Below are 16,246 nucleotides of genomic sequence, written 5' to 3'. Positions count from 1 at the left end.
GCTTTTTTGGGGGCTAATTAAAAGTACTCTATAACAAATTTCGTATTGGTAAAATGTGTCCTTTCGTTATATAAATAAAAAGGCTGCAGCCCTTTTGTTGCAAAAAAAAAATAATAAGAATAATTAAATGTGCCCTTCGTGGCTGGTAAACCTTCAACTATGGAATCATTGTGATACGGAGTGCGCAGAATCCATTTTGTTGGAGAGTTTATTTTGAATAACTTCATGGTTATGTGCCCTCGAATCGAAATCACCTGGACCATCTAACACTCGATGTTTGTGCCCCTCCAGATTGAATCCTCTTCTGCCACACGTGATCAAAACACTATACACAGATATAATAACGACACAACTACTAATAATTTTAGTTAATCAATTTATTTCATCAAGTGCAAAACTTTAGCCTATACTTACTTTTATTTTGCATAGATACTGATTTGCATGTACCAACAAATTCTCTCTTTACAATTGTTGAAATATTTGGGCCTACATACCGGTATTAAACCATGTACGGTATTAAACCAGGTACGGTGGTAATGTTTCCAAAAAGTGAATGGACAGCAATATTACTGATAAGCAGAAGCTTAGACAGCCTGGTCGGAACCCGGGGACAATAACATCACAGGGCCCCCTTTTGGCATACTTCGTGTATCCCCAATTTCCCCGGCCCCTTCTTGTCTTCCAGGGCACCTGCATTTGATCCCAGCTAGGCCCGGACCCTATCACGTCTCCTACATTGATCCCTTCCCCTATCTCGTCAGGCCTATAGACAATGTGTACAATATACTTTGCTCATCATGAGTATTTGGCTTCAAAACTACAAACAGACAAATGTTGACATTATTGTCAAATATTAAGATATAATAACACCCTAAAACAAAGGTGTATTTTTTTCATTAGTCGACAGTCATAATGTCTTCCGGTCTTAAAAAGAAATTCATGCTGATCTTTCAGTTTCATAATATAGCGTGTATCCTAGTACTATATAATTAATCAGGTTTTTTGGGGGGGGGGGGAAATTGTCATCTGGATATGATATCCAACACATTAAGTATAATATATGTATGTACAATACCACAATTAGAGTAGTGTACATCCGCCTGAAAAGTTAACAAATGTCGAAAAATAGTCCTAAATGGACCTATTGAGGTGACTTTCTTAGGCTTGTGTTCAGTCATCATTCTTTTTTATGCTCGCCGGACGTTGAAGAGGATAAAATAAACTATACTGATAGTCAAAAAAATTGGATTACTGAACGCAATTTAAGGCGTTCAGAAAATTCCTGGGTAAACCAGGGTTGTGGATGGGAATGACTGATTGCTGTGCTTAATTTCGACCTTTGCTACCTTAACATATTAAAGGTCATGGTGGATAGGCTATATTTGAATGTGACATATTAGCCGAAACAATTCAATTGAATTAGCTATCTATTATCACAACTTTTGTCTATGCTTTGTCTATGCTTTAGCGGCCTTGGGATGTGACGAATTTAGTGTGAATGTCAATGAGTACGACACCCGTTGTATAATTAGCACGTATAATTAGCACATATTATAGTGTATGTACGTCGAAAATGTTCCATGGCATGATGCACTCATTGTGTACCAAAAATGGAGCCTAATATGGACAACAACAATACTGAAATTGTGTACATAATACCTTGCCCTCGACCTGGATCTTCGGCTTCAGAATTAAATATAGCTAAGTTTTCGATTATTACATCTCCTGATCCGTCAACTTTGGAAACTATAACAAACGACTGGTCTGACAAGTTTAACAGCTCGTCAGTAGTAAGAGATAGACTGCAATTCCTTCCGTCATTTTCGTCGGGTTCCAAAGCATCGCTACAACTAACGACAGTAACGGTCGATTCGATTGGTCCATTTTCTCCTTTATCGACTATTTCGAAAGAATAGCACTCTGCTGAGGGTAGCTTACATGTCAAAATCTTTATGCCCCCCGCATCTTGATCACCTCCAAGGAATACTTCTCCGTCCCGGCCGACTTGAAGTCTAACGCCATTAATTGAGTACCATTCTTCATAGATGTCAGAATCATCGGGATTTATTTCATCGGAGCGTATATAAACATCAAATCGTGCATCGTTCGATGCTTCATCGTACCTGAATCAGACGAGAAAAAAAAAGAAGAGAAAAACAGTTTTTATTTATATATAATATTGAATACTTTTTTTAACTGCCCGTTCTTGTTCTCTTTCTGAGTTTGTTTATCAACCGTTTAACTTCATACCTCAAGTCATGCAATGCCTATACACTCTGAGTAGCTCTGAATGAGAATAAACAGTAATAGTGCACTGCTATAGGCGCGATGGAATTAAATGTAGTAGTATAAATACTACAGTTACATATTGGTTCTTATGCCATGTCCCGTTTATTATTAGGGTATTGGGGGAGGGGGGGGGTCGAAAAGAGTAGCCAGCATATCAAACGATGATGGAGGATTTCAATCTGTCTGATCAAAAATCCTAAATCTCGATGGTTGGAATTAAAGTGCGATAGACGCATTTTATGGGGCAAAAGGGCAATGTTATAATTTCTTACCGGCAGTTATGTTGAGGGCTGCGGGAGTGGGTGGGGGGGATCAGAGCTGCACATAGAAGAGCAAAATTGACAACCTACCCCCCCCCCTCCCCGAGTGGCAACATTAAGGGTTTATCTAATATTGCGGGGCCTACCTGTCTACAAACTGTACGGTACCGTGAACATTTACGTTTGTTACGCCACGTTCAGCCGTGAATTCTTCCTTTGACTGTATATACCCTGAACGGTCTCCGCCGCCAGATATTCCCGCACTTTCAGTGCTAAGGAAGACAAAATTATTCTGGTCAGCATTAAAGCTTTGCCATAGATCACTCTGCCAATCTGAGGGTGGTTTTACATCCGGTTCCGGTGTACCGTCCTCTATCGCTTCCAAGAATCTGTCTCGTAGTGTATCGGGCAAGTCATAGTAGATCCTGCTAATATCACCATGGCTACGCAAGCTGACCAATCCCTGCACATTGACTGGATCAGACGACCCGGACCAAACTGTAATGGAGAACGAATCCCGTAACCCTAACAACCAAGTGAACTTTGACCAGGAGCGAACACACCATATGGCACGAATGGGATACGTGACTGGTTGCGGATCTAAGGGATATGTATACTGAAGAATATCAAAGATCATGGTCCAAGTATAGAGGTCCTCGGTCTGCAGAGGACCCCAGCCGGTGGTAAAACCAAGAGACATGACAGTCTGGTCAAAGTAGCTATTAGCAGTCTCTATGAATTCAACCGGGGATATCGGGTCCTTCGGTGAGTTGGGACCTTTAACGATGTCTGCATTGATCCAGAGGGGACATTTGATCTGATCGGTCAGATTCAGAACTATTTCCATTGTCGGTCCGACTGCCTCTAGATATTTAAAGTCCAACTTCATTCCTTTTCCAGACGTCAATGTTGTTTCATTAACAAAGTCCAGCACCAGTAGGTCACTGTCAGTTGCTGGAGGGTGAGCGTTGACCGGTATATCCGTTGGGTTTTCCGTCCCGATGCCCCGTAAAATGATGTCTGTTTCCAACATCATGGTATCATCTATAGACGAAAAGAATAGAGTGTTATTACAACTTCCTCATGATAAAGTCAATACCAGATCATGCCTACAATCAGGATCTCACAACCGTAATCAGTTTTTTATGCTACCTTCTTGGTCACTCTTTCTTTGAGAGCATTCAAGCGCCCGTCTCCATCCTCCATCGACTTTCTTTTGTTGCTTATAGTTTCACTGACAAATGTTACATCGATCGGTGATACCAAATAACATAAACAGAAACACGTGGCTTCCGCAAATACCAAATATACTTTGGGATATATTTTGTACCATGCTTTGTTCTATACTTTGTGATATACTTTTTTTGCCTTGATTTTACAACACAGAGGAAACATTTGCAAATGTCGTGGCTAATGAATGAAGTAAAATTATACTTAATACCGGTATAGTTTATACTATAGCAAGGGTAAACGTTTAATTACAACTTGAAAATATGGAAAGAAACTGAGATACAGAGACTGGATATTGTCTCCGTCGGTCTGAATTTCTTACCACTCAAACTTTTATCCAACTCTTCATGGCTGTTGACGCCATGTGCCCAGATTATGTTCAATCCATCGCCTTGGGATGACGGGAAGAAGTCAAGCAAGTTGTCCAAAGTATTGGTAGCCGCTCCTGGAAAGATAATGATATACACCTCATCAGTCGTACGTTGTCGAAACTATTTCAAGTTTTCATATATTACGTGCCCAAGATGACCTCTGAACTATCCTTCTGTAGTATTTCCGCATTTGCTCCCATTCAAGGGACGAAATACTTTTAGAGAATTGATTAGCAATAACTGCTCGACAATTCTTGGAAATAGCAATTAGCATTAGCAGGTACTGCATCTTTTGCTAATCAAAAGTAATATTGATTAGCAACTGGCAATTCTTGGGTAGCAAATTGCTATGCGAACCCAGTTATTTCGTCCCTTGCCATTGCTCAGCGCGAGTCTCTATATGTATAGAAAAAATGCAGGTCGCAATTAATTCATGTGACCTTTGACCTCATATTTCTAAATACTTTCTTTTTCCCCCCTCTACCATCTGATGACTGCGGTGAGCAATGAAGAAATGCTAATATCAACTAATATCAACTAACTAATATGTTCACATTAAGACACGTTATAAACTTCAATGTCCTTTGATGTCCTTACCCGTGTATCACTTTTGTTCTACTCATCAATGACCATTGACATAATCTTTCATCCGGATCAGATTAGTTGGATAAGGGAAAAGAGTTTTTTTTTTTAATATATATAGATGCCATGTTTTAAAGGCGCCCTTGACATATGACATTGGACTTATTTTTGTTATGTGAACTCTAATGGATCCCTAATCAAAGGACTATAACTTGTACAACTAAATTGATGAATATTGATCAAGTGCTATGTGTGTAATACTCATTCAACTGTATAAAGTGAACACACGGAAAGATAGATAAAAGCAATTCCAATGGGATGCGCTTCGTTGCCTTGGAAACCCAGCTGAGCTAAAGACGGAATATTCATTTCTATTAAGCCTGAACAATCAAATGAACACATTTTATTGATAAACAATTTGTATCGAAAAAATAATAGTTTTTTAGTGGGAAATTAGTCATTTTTCTATAACTATATAATACACAATGTGTTGCAACCAGTCAAAGTTTCAGTAACACATGAATAATGCGTAATAATTTTTTTTAATTCTTAGGCCTAGTTGTAAAAACCGCTACGTGATTAAACCGCTACCGTATGTCATTAAACCACTATGTGATTAAACCGCTATGTGATGAAATAACACAATCGGTGGTTACGGTTTCGAACTTCCTGTACGAGTAGCTAACGGCAACTGCTTGTTGCAAGAAGAACATTGATACCGTCAATGACGTTTCTTCGACTGGCGTTCCATACTTTGTGAGCTGGGTGACACAGAAAGCATTACCAGCTCGGGGTCAGCCCGATATTCATAAGGACCATTAGTCATAAGGGTCATTTTTTATAAGGTTGGTTATTCATAACGTGCATTATTTCGAAAAAAAGGTTCGTTATCCATAATCGGAAAAATGGTTCGTTATTCATAATAAAAAGGGATCATTGTTCATAAGGTCCGTTATTCGTAATCGGAAAAAAGCTTCGATATTCATAATAGCAAAAAAGTTCCGTTACTCATAATCAGAAAAAAGGTTCGATATTCATAATAGCAAAAAAAGTCCGTTATTCATAATCGGAAAAAAGGTTCGATATTCATAATAGCAAAAAAGGTCCGTTTTCATAATCGGAAAAAGATCCAGTATTCATACAGTAATAATAGCAACAACAAAAAGCAGGGCGGAGCGACCCTCCCCCTCCTCCCTCCCCTTCCCCCCCCTTCAAAAAAGGTAATATTTTACCCATTTCTCCTGTGGGCAAATGGTTCATGCTGCAGCTGTGACTAGTCGGCAAATTATTCATGCGATAGCCGTACTTTAACCCGTCGTTAACCTTAAGCCCACGTCTGGGCCGCAAGTGACCCCCTTTTCCCCTGGCCACGCGCACCTCGAAACTGCCAGTGGGTACCTCAACTTTTGGGCAATGGGATGCAGGGGCACTGGGGCGTGACGACCCCGCGATTATGAATAGTGAACCTTATTTTTAGAAGATTATGAATAACGAACCTTTTTTGCCAATTATGAAAAACGAACTTTCTTTTCAATTATGAATAACGAACCTTTTTTTCAATTATTAATAACCAACCTTTTTCCCATTATGAAAAACGAACCTTTTTTTTCAATTATGAATAACGAACCTTTTTTTCCAATTATGAATAACGAACCTCATGACTAAGGAACCGTTTTTTCTATAATTATGGATAACGAACCTTATGAACAATGAACCTTATGACTAACGAACCTTACGACCAATGAACTTTATGAGTAACGGACCTTATGAATATCGAGCTGCTCCCACCAGCTCTATATGAAGATGATGTTACACTAAGAGGATCACCCCCAAGGGACATGATAACGTCAAGAAATTCTGCAGTTTCACTACTACTTAACTTATACTAACACTAACACAACGACAAATAATAATGCTCTGCACAACTACTATGTTCAGAAGAATGTTCTCGAATTATCAGAAACTTCACATCTTGGATTAACGGTCTCAAATCTGCAAGGAGGTTACAAAGTCGACCCTCAAGTGTAAAATCACAAGCCTTACATCTGGATTCTCAAAACTGGATTGACATGCTATAGGGACCCAGACTGAAACCTTTCAATCTCTGATACTTTACACGTGTTAGCAGTACTGTTCCGTATGTTAGCTGTACAAGGGAGTTGTTATAGATACTCCCTGGCTGTACTATTCCAAACTGTTAGTGTTAGCCACAGTTAGTTATACAAACAGCTCCCATATATATTTTAGCCTGTACTAAATCCCATATGTTAGCATGTTTAAAGTCACATATGTTAGCACGAACAGACAGTATAAGCAGGGTCGATTCTAACAACAACATTCATCAATACATTAAAACACGTACAAACAAAACCAATAGAAACAAGTAAAGATTGGCGATCCTGCCAATGGTCAGACATCAGCCTCAGGCAGTTCATGTACATCCGTTGCTATCCAGCGAAAGATACTTTCTTACAAGCATTACTACTATGTGGGAAAGCAATTCACGGAAGACACATTTCTAATATGAATTTTCGCAAGATTCAAAAGGAACATTTATGACATTGCCTATATGATAAATTAAGTAGACTTTCATATATCTAAATGGCTGGTTACGTATTCTAATTCATAACAGTATATATGCGAACGTTCGTATATTAATTCTGTGGGTATACACGGTCCGCTAGCCCTGATTTAAATCTTTGCCTGTATATTAAACTAACAGTTACGGTTTTTGAGTTTATTTATATATGATATGTATATGGTTCATATTATATATATATATATATATATATATATATATATATATATGATATATATTGTATGATATATATATATATATATATATATATATATATACATATATATATATATATTGATATTTATATTTATATTGATATATATATATATTGATATATTGATACGAGTTTGTTAAATATATTTATTCGTAACATTAAATTTTTCAGTAAAATATATCTTTATCTTACCTAAGTATAGGTTTTCTAAAATTGTATATTTTTGTAAATATGTATATTTTTACAAATATTTAGTTTGTTTAATATATCGTAAAAATATATATTTTAGTAACAAATATATTTTTGTCAAAGCATAGATCTTTGTGAAATTGTATATTTTTATGTATATTATTACGAATATATATTTTGTTTTAAACATATATTTTAATCAAACTATATATGGTTACAATTTTATATTTTTTTATATTTCTAAACTATGTATGAAGGTAGATTCGAACAACATTCATCAAGATATTAAATCAAGTACAAACAAGCAAACAAAACCAATAGAAACAAGTAAAGATTGGCGATCCTGCCAATGGACAGACATCAGCCTCAGACAGTTCATGTACATCCGTTGCAATCCAGCGAAAGGTACTTTCTAGGTCTTTTTCAAATTTTGATATAATTTAAATATGAATATTTTTACAAATGTATATTTTGTTTTAATATATATTTTTAACCAAAAATATTTATGTTTACAAATTTATGTTTTTTCCAAAATATGTATTAAACGAATATATATATATGCAAACAGCAGGTCCTTCGCCATAAAATTGAAAATGTCAGACTTGAAATGGTGCATATTTATATATTTATATACATTTGGTCTATAATGAGGTCCAGTTGTATCTATATAACTACTTTTTTAATTTTATGTTGAAGTTGAAAAGGGGCCCCCACTCCTCCCAGATACCCTCCCCATTCCCGCCCCCTGGATCCTCGCCTTTCCAAACATACGAAATAAGGAATAATCTAGCAATGTAGAGTACGCATTTGAGCACTAAACGTGATAACGAAATGTCTCTGTGTTCGGTGAATTCGTTGTATGATAGAGAAACCAAGATATAAAAAGATGAATGATGAAATGTCAACTTTACCTGCAAAACTTGACAGGAATAAAGTTAAAAGTACCACTGAAAACATATTGTTGGATCATGCCATGAAGTAGATTAAAGAAAGAGCGTCCAGTTCATGTCCCTCGTTCACTGAAGTTGTACGTTGAAATTGAGCAATGGCAATTCTTCAGATGAGGAATGCCAGCAGAAACTGCGATTGATATACACAACAGGATTTGCATGCATGAAATCTGTTGTGTCCTTATACAAATAATACAGCTGAGATAGGCCTGTTCGTGTAAATGCTGCAAGTCCAATGTCCATGCTATGGATGTCCCAGTTTAGATTTAGGCTTCTGTAACTTTTATCAATATCAAATCAAGCAAAACAAGGAGCATCACTTGGTATTACGAGATAATTCAGTAAAGACTGAAGGATTTTCAACTGGTACCATACACGTATAGGCTATATTCAGAAAATTAGGTTACTGGAAAGTCTTGCGATAGCATTCCCAGAGCAGTGGGACTGATTCTGATTCTGATTCTGGTTCTGAATATGAATATGAATATGAATACGAATACGAATGCGAATTTATTTTATGTTGAAGTTGAAAAGGGGTGTGTCACCCCCCCCCCCCACCCAGATACCCTCCCCATTCCCGCTCCCTGGATCCGCGCCTTTCCAAGTATACGAAATAATGAATAATCTAGCAATGCAGAGTATGCATTTCAGGACTGTACGTGATAACGAAATGTCTTTGTGTTCGGTGAATTCGTTGTATGATAGAGAAACCAAGATATAAAAAGATGAATGATGCATTCCCAGAGCAGTGGGGCTGATTCTGATTCTGGTTCTGAATATGAATATGAATACGAATACGAATGCGAATGCGAATTCATATATGAATATATATATATATATCAATATATGAATATGAACATGAATGTGAACATGGATATGATGATGAATATGAACATGAACATGTGAATGTGCACGTGCACGTGAACGTGTATGTGAACATGTGTGTGTACGGGTATGTGTATGTGAACGTGAATGTGAAGATGATGATGATGATGATGATGATGATGATGATGATGATGATGATGATGATGATGATGATGATGATGATGATGATGATGATGATGATGATGATGATGATGATGATGATGATGATGATGATGATGATGATGATGATGATGATGATGATGATGATGACGTGATGAAGATGACGATGACGATGATCTTTTTTTTTCTTTTGTTGTTGTTGATATCATCAAATGATTTTATGATATCATTAATTAATTGTTGATATCATTAAATAATTGCTGATATCACCAAATAATTATTGATATCATCAAATATCGAATAAAAAGTAAAACGGCTTGTCAATGGTTTATCGAGCTTTATATTCGGTCTATCACTGTGTGGAGATTGTGTTAGCAAATCGATGTTCTCTTTAGATTCTTATCTATTCGTTTTTTCCATCTTTATATTTGTTCTTCTCTTTTAGTCTTGTTGAAATTCCAAAAATTCAGTCTAGCTGTATGATCTTGTCAATTTTCTTCATTTTGGTCTGTTTATTTGATCTTTTCTTGTTTAGAATGTTTCATCTCTATATCCCTTCAGTCTATCTGTAATGCGCTACATTCTTATACTTGTTCCTTTTTATCTTTTTTTGTTGTTGTCTGTTTGTCTGTTTCATCGTTGTATTTTTTGCCCAAATGGCCGCCCATATATTGTGTGTTGTCAATAACACCAAGCTAACTACATGATCCCTACACTCCGTGTGTACACGTTGTATTGCACACTAAATACTGTAATTTAGCTGACTTGTTGCGTCACATCGTGACGTCATTGTCTGTTGTTTAGATCGTGACGTCATTGTGTGTTGTCAGTGGAATCTTCGCGGGACTACTTGAATCATCGAGAAGAGTGTATAAATACACAGGTCGTCTGCTTTATGAAAGATGACGAAAGTCTCTGCAGATTTACAATTGTTAAGCTGACGTTTTATAATAAAATATGGACACGTGTAACTGTTGCATAGGTAATTGGAGCCACAGAAATCTATAAAACGAACAGGTTTTTAAGTTTAGTTTTTATTTACAATTAACTTCAATATCAGACGTCCTTTCGAATAGCCTCAAGCGTACCTTCATAATACTACCTACAGCGTGGATACGATATTCGTTTACATTTTTGTTGTTAACCAATAATAACTGCACCACTTGGAGCTTGTATATTTAATACATTTAAGGGGAAACAGTTTACTTTTGCTGGTCTTATTGGACTGAACATTTCATCTTTTTAACCTCGACACTATGGAATTCAGTTACTCCAAAATAATGATATCGTTCATCCTCTGTGTCATATTGACGTCACCCGGAGCACATGGACAGTTATTGCAGTCTCTCCCAACTGGGAGAGGATTTCATCGGTGAGTGTTTTTGTTTGTTTCACTTAGTGAAAAGTGTATAAATTGATTTACCATTGACTAACATGATCTGTAGTAAACATATCTTACAAGAAACTCATTCGAACTGAAAACAAGATTTTCTATCTGACCAAACTTATCGAATATATAACCATACCTGTATGTGGGATGTGGTGGGGTGGATGGGATGCTTGCATTAAAATGCTTAAAGAAAGATACACCATTTCCCACTTTGTTTAAAGGTCTGCTGTAAAGACCCCAACTATAGCAAGCTATCATATTGAGATTACGTAATCGACCTGCCTAGGTCGTAAAATGACCTCTTTTTTCCAATTAGTCTGAACGCCTGCCACATATTTTTCTTCTTGTATGAGGGTCTGTGTGAACGCTGTATGATAAACTACACTGTAGGCATGAAAATATTTCCACACAGTGTTTACACAAAGAGCCTATAATGATGTTAAGAAGCTACGCAGGCTAATTGGACAGCCTGAGGTCGATTTACGACTGTGGCATGCAGGTCGATTATGTAGTCACAAAACTTTCCTAGGTATAGCGTGCTATTATTGGATCCAATAAGCAGATCTTTAAAATGTTTATATATATATATATATATATATATATATATATATAAATATATATATATATATAAATATATATATATATATATATATATATATATATATATATGAATACGAATACACACATGACTTTATTAATTAATCGATTAATTAATTAATTAATTAATCGATTCGTATCCGTTAGTCATCGGTTGCACTGTTTTTGTTTATTTACATTACAGACAATTATGGAGTCCATTTTCCTATCATTCTCTGCTTCTCGATGCTTCTCCGTTCCAAACAATGATACAAAGACCGTCGTTGTCAATGACTTCTGGGTACGGATTTGTTCCACGCAATAGACTATGGAAACCACTTCAGCAAAGGTTATTACTGGGTCGAGGTGGACACGAGGTGTGTTGAACTGAATATAACAAGCCTATATATATAGAAAGAACAGTGTAAAACTGATAGCAAGGTATATAAGGTTACAATTTTTCCTGGGACCTCACCACCCTCTCAGGTCGTCTTGGCAGGTATTAGAGCCTTTCCTTTCCACTTGCCTCACCCCCTCTATTCTCACCTTTTCCTTAATTATGCAGTCTGTCAAAGAAAAGGCTAATACTAAACCGTTCGCCCATAGTATATTTAGTGCAACCATTGGTTGCCGCCACGAAAGTGATGGCACCAAAATAATGACCCCCCTCTCATTCACCAACCGGGGTGGAGTGATCGAATCCAGAATTAGGCCTACCAATAATGCTTTGATTTTGATCATTCCATACTTCTTGACGATTGTACGTGTAGATTAAACGTTTAAACAGGTTTCAAAATAAATGTACGTGGTTTTACTATGCCTAAAATCGCATCGGCCTAGCTGACGCGGACCTTTCACAGCATATGACGAGTTTTCAAATAATTCTAACTCTTCTCGTTCTAGAGTTTGGACGATACCATACGGTGTGAGAAGAGGGATGGTGCGATGTCAACGAACAAAGACATTAGAAATCCTCAATTCGGTCAATCCAGTCAGCAGACTAGCATACATCATCGATCGAACGGACCAACTGAAACCTCTAAAAATACTTACACTATCGGTAATGGTATGGGCAGAGGAACTGCCTCAAAGCAATATCACAACACACGTCAGATGGAGCCGGTTAGGGACACAGCATCGAATCAACCGATAAACCGTCAGAGGGAGACTAATACGGGCAACCGTTTTCAGAGGGAGCATGTTAGTCAAGACACAACCCCTAATCAACGGATCAACCGTCAAAGGGAACCTGCACGGGATACAGCGTCAGATCAACGTTACAACAACCCTCAGATGGAGCATGTAAGCGGCACAACCTCAAGTCAACAAAACAATCATAACAGGGAGCCTGCTAGGGGAACAACCTCAAATCGACAAAACAACCATCACAGGGAGCCTGCTAGGGGTACAACCTCAAAGCAACAGAATAATGGCCATGAACAGGGACACGTTAGGGACACAGCACCAAATCAACAGAGCGATCGTCAGAGAGGGCCGTCTAGGCGTCAACGGGACCCAGGGCAAAACAAGGTAGGTAACTGCAAAACGTCCACATAACATCCTGACAGAGAATTTATCAGAAAGAAAAAGAGAAAAATTAAATAGGGCGGCGGTATTCAACTTTCTAGGTCTGACCGTATATATAATATATAACTGTTTTATTTTATTACCAGCTGTGCCAATGAAATGCGTTCTTAATGTTCAAATGTTTGTAGCGAACATTCCGACCACTCGGAAATGAAAAGTTATCAAATATATACACTGCCTGAACATTACGTCATTTCCGGTTACACCAGACAGAAATCATAACTTCAGTCCCGCGTGCTGTATTCCCATTAAAGGCATTGAAGACTCGCCCCAAACCGTGTGCGGCCATCTGGAAAAGTTAACTTTCTGTTGCTTGCAAGTGACCTTTTGTTCGTGTCGCTACAAAATGCAGACAGTAATGAAACGTGATACCTTGTTATCTTTAGCTGGACCTGAGATATCCATCGCTGTATCGTTTATACACTGTGCTGTGGGTATTGACCGCAGCTGTATGTACTGATTGTACACTAGTGTCTAATTACCGACGGTAGCAAGCTGTGTGTGTATTTTCTGGGATAGATGGTGGTGTCTAAAACTTCTGTTACACCTCATTCGAAACTGGGTCAGATTATCGGCATTAGGCGTTCCTTTTTGCGCGAGTCTTCGCACCCTTTAATTTGTGTTGATGTTAATCACTGTGTGCATCTTTTTCGTAAAACGTAAGCCGCCTCCTCCCTTCTCCCACCTTTTCCCCAACAACACTAAAAAATTAAAATACGCCACCCATTTTATTTGAATTTGATTGCATCAGAGTTTAAGTTCCCTGACCGAATCATCCAAGTCAGTAACGTTTGAATTTCCACTGATAAAATTGATGTCTTTACAGGAACCCGATGGGAATTACTACAACGGTAATTATCATCCTGGACATGCAGATACCGGGCCACGTACGCCGCACACTCCATCTCCTATAGAAATAAAGAGAATCGAAATCGGAGGCTATCATCCTACAGATATTGAAATTACACTTCAGAATAATAACATTCATGTGAAAGGGCTTCATAGATGTAATTGTGAAGAGAATTGTTTTGAAAAGGAATTTGAGAGGAAGATTCCTTTGCCTGGTGGCATTAACCCAAGAAAGGTTAGAGCGATGGTCAATCCAGCAGATGAGAAGGTTCTGGTAATCAAAGGCGCTCCATGGAACGCCGTCAGGTTACAAATGTCATCAGAGTCTGCGGCAACACTGAATATCCCTATTGAAGGGCATTTTAAACCTATAAAAACTGATAGCAGGACTTCTGATCCGTCGTGTGGTGGAAGGAAGAGAGGAATAAAACTAAAGAAAATGGACGCAAGAAGTAAACAAGTTATTGATGATTTAGATATAGAGGATATGGCTGTAGAGGAGAAGTACGAAGGAGAAATCGATGAAGATGGTGTTACTATAGAGATTGATCAATACTAGCTTATTGCTATATTCTGACACTTATTGCAGGAAGCCCTTTGGACTCATTATTGTTAACAAATGTACAACCGTACAAAAATTCGAATAATGCTCACTCACTCAATTTGTGAAGGAACGTTGTCCCTTTTAAGGAAACTGCTTTGAAAATAAAAAAATATTAAGCATAATTGTACAAGTTATCAACGTAACTTTTTGAAGCAATGCTGATGACTTTGAACTATATGAAGTGTTCAAGATTCAAGTTTTTTTTTTGGTTCCGTCCGAATTAAGATAAGTCTGGGTGTTGCGACGACGGCTGAATACGTGAATTGATTAGTTTGTGCATATGAGAAATAATACGTAATAAGAGGCATATATCAATGTAATGTGAACATGTCCACCAATACCAACATAAATGCGGTGTGTGGATGCGACTTTGATGTACGGATAAGGGGATGGAGTCCGATATTTATCCGTGAGATTACGATCGGATAATCCGACATTTATCGCCAGGCCCGGATTAAGCGAACAGATGATCTAAATCTAAAGGCGATGAAAAGCTTAAACTTTCGCTCAGACGTTGAATTCAATCGAAGATTTGGGTACAAAAGCGAAGTTAAAATTAGTCTTAAGGTCTCTTATGGCAGATTTTAATCATTTATTTTCAACATTTGCAAAATTTCTGGCTCGCGATGTTTCAGTTAGTTGTTAAAAAATATCAGTTTGATACTATATTTTGCACTTCAAAATTGAAGAGGGAAAAAATGTAGGGCTTTAAAACAAAGTAATATGTCAAAGCTATATAGCCTTATATATCAGCCTATGTAGGTTCATCTGGCCCTGCATCGCTCATTATAAACAGGTACCGTTAAATTCCCATGTTCTAAGTTGCATTGCCCTCTTTATTACTATACTTATTTATAAACTTGAAAAAGAGTTTTGCTTATTTATTTTGGATTATATATGTTGTATAATTGTGCCACATGCATGTGGCTTGTTCAGTGAAGCGTGTGTTTGTATACATTTACCATATAAATTCAATTTATTCCCCATTACTAAGTTTTCTACGTATTTGATATTCTAATTGCAAAGAGTTAATAAACAGCAAAGTTTTATGTATGATGCTAAGTAGACTTGAATTGGTCTAAAAGTTACGTACTCTGTATGGTAGGCTACAGTAGATTCACCTATAATTCAACTCACAACACAAGTTTCTCAGGGTGGACCCAAGTTATAGACAAGGCCGTAGCCAGACCAGCACCTCCCCTGCAGTGCAGACAACTGTACCCACTGGCCCCATTTTCATTTGTATAGTAGCGCCATTATGTGTACATAAACCTTCACTGACAAGTTACAGGACACGAGTATTGTACCCTCAGTCAGAAATAAATTTTGCTACAAATTTGAAAACACACTGACTATTTATTTCATTATTGCAATATGTATGTTCCATCACGGTCGTATGGTAGGTCATACAATACAGTAAGCCTCCATTAGCACTCTACATGTAGCAAACTACAGTACATAACACATTATACAAGGAACCCCACAAAACTGGATCATAATTTTGACTCCTCATTAATTATAGAATTACCCTCTACGTATATAGGTCTGAAAAAAAGTTGTATCCGATTGAAACTAAAACATATATAATATAGA

At 37.4% G+C, this 16,246-nt stretch overlaps 2 protein-coding genes across 2 annotated transcripts; one reads left to right on the top strand and one right to left on the bottom strand.

Annotated features, from left to right (window-relative positions):
- Positions 1 to 364: 364 nt before the first annotated feature.
- On the bottom strand, positions 365 to 8,865 carry LOC139978808 (protein FAM151A-like). The gene is made up of 4 exons (XM_071989317.1): positions 8,625 to 8,865; positions 4,102 to 4,224; positions 2,696 to 3,593; positions 365 to 2,123 (listed from the first exon to the last, which is right to left on the bottom strand). Exons 1-4 carry the CDS (start codon positions 8,668 to 8,670, stop codon positions 1,595 to 1,597), a joined length of 1,596 nt encoding a protein of 531 aa, XP_071845418.1. The 5' UTR covers positions 8,671 to 8,865; the 3' UTR covers positions 365 to 1,594.
- A 1,755-nt stretch (positions 8,866 to 10,620) lies between these two features.
- Positions 10,621 to 15,997, top strand: LOC139978801 (uncharacterized). The gene is made up of 4 exons (XM_071989302.1): positions 10,621 to 11,019; positions 11,819 to 11,990; positions 12,517 to 13,143; positions 14,027 to 15,997. The coding sequence occupies exons 1-4, from the start codon at positions 10,904 to 10,906 to the stop codon at positions 14,606 to 14,608; spliced, it is 1,497 nt and encodes a 498-aa protein (XP_071845403.1). The 5' UTR covers positions 10,621 to 10,903; the 3' UTR covers positions 14,609 to 15,997.
- The last annotated feature ends 249 nt before the right edge of the window (positions 15,998 to 16,246 follow it).

Source organism: Apostichopus japonicus, chromosome 13 (assembly GCF_037975245.1).
Source record: "Apostichopus japonicus isolate 1M-3 chromosome 13, ASM3797524v1, whole genome shotgun sequence".
NCBI classification, from domain to species: Eukaryota; Metazoa; Echinodermata; class Holothuroidea; order Aspidochirotida; family Stichopodidae; genus Apostichopus; species Apostichopus japonicus.
This window is presented reverse-complemented; position numbering and strand designations above follow the sequence as displayed.

Bases quoted from the DNA above. Each gene is read 5' to 3' on its own strand.
- LOC139978801 (XM_071989302.1), top strand. From the start codon at position 10,904: ATGGAATTCAGTTACTCCAAAATAATGATATCGTTCATCCTCTGTGTC. The intron at 11,991-12,516 runs GTGTGTTGAACT...TTCTCGTTCTAG, and splicing joins TGGGTCGAGGTGGACACGAG to AGTTTGGACGATACCATACG. The intron at 13,144-14,026 runs GTAGGTAACTGC...ATGTCTTTACAG, and splicing joins GGGACCCAGGGCAAAACAAG to GAACCCGATGGGAATTACTA.
- LOC139978808 (XM_071989317.1), bottom strand. From the start codon at position 8,670: ATGTTTTCAGTGGTACTTTTAACTTTATTCCTGTCAAGTTTTGCAG. The intron at 4,225-8,624 runs GTAAAGTTGACA...TTATCTTTCCAG, and splicing joins ATTCCTGTCAAGTTTTGCAG to GAGCGGCTACCAATACTTTG. The intron at 3,594-4,101 runs GTAAGAAATTCA...TTTCGTCTATAG, and splicing joins GTTGGATAAAAGTTTGAGTG to ATGATACCATGATGTTGGAA.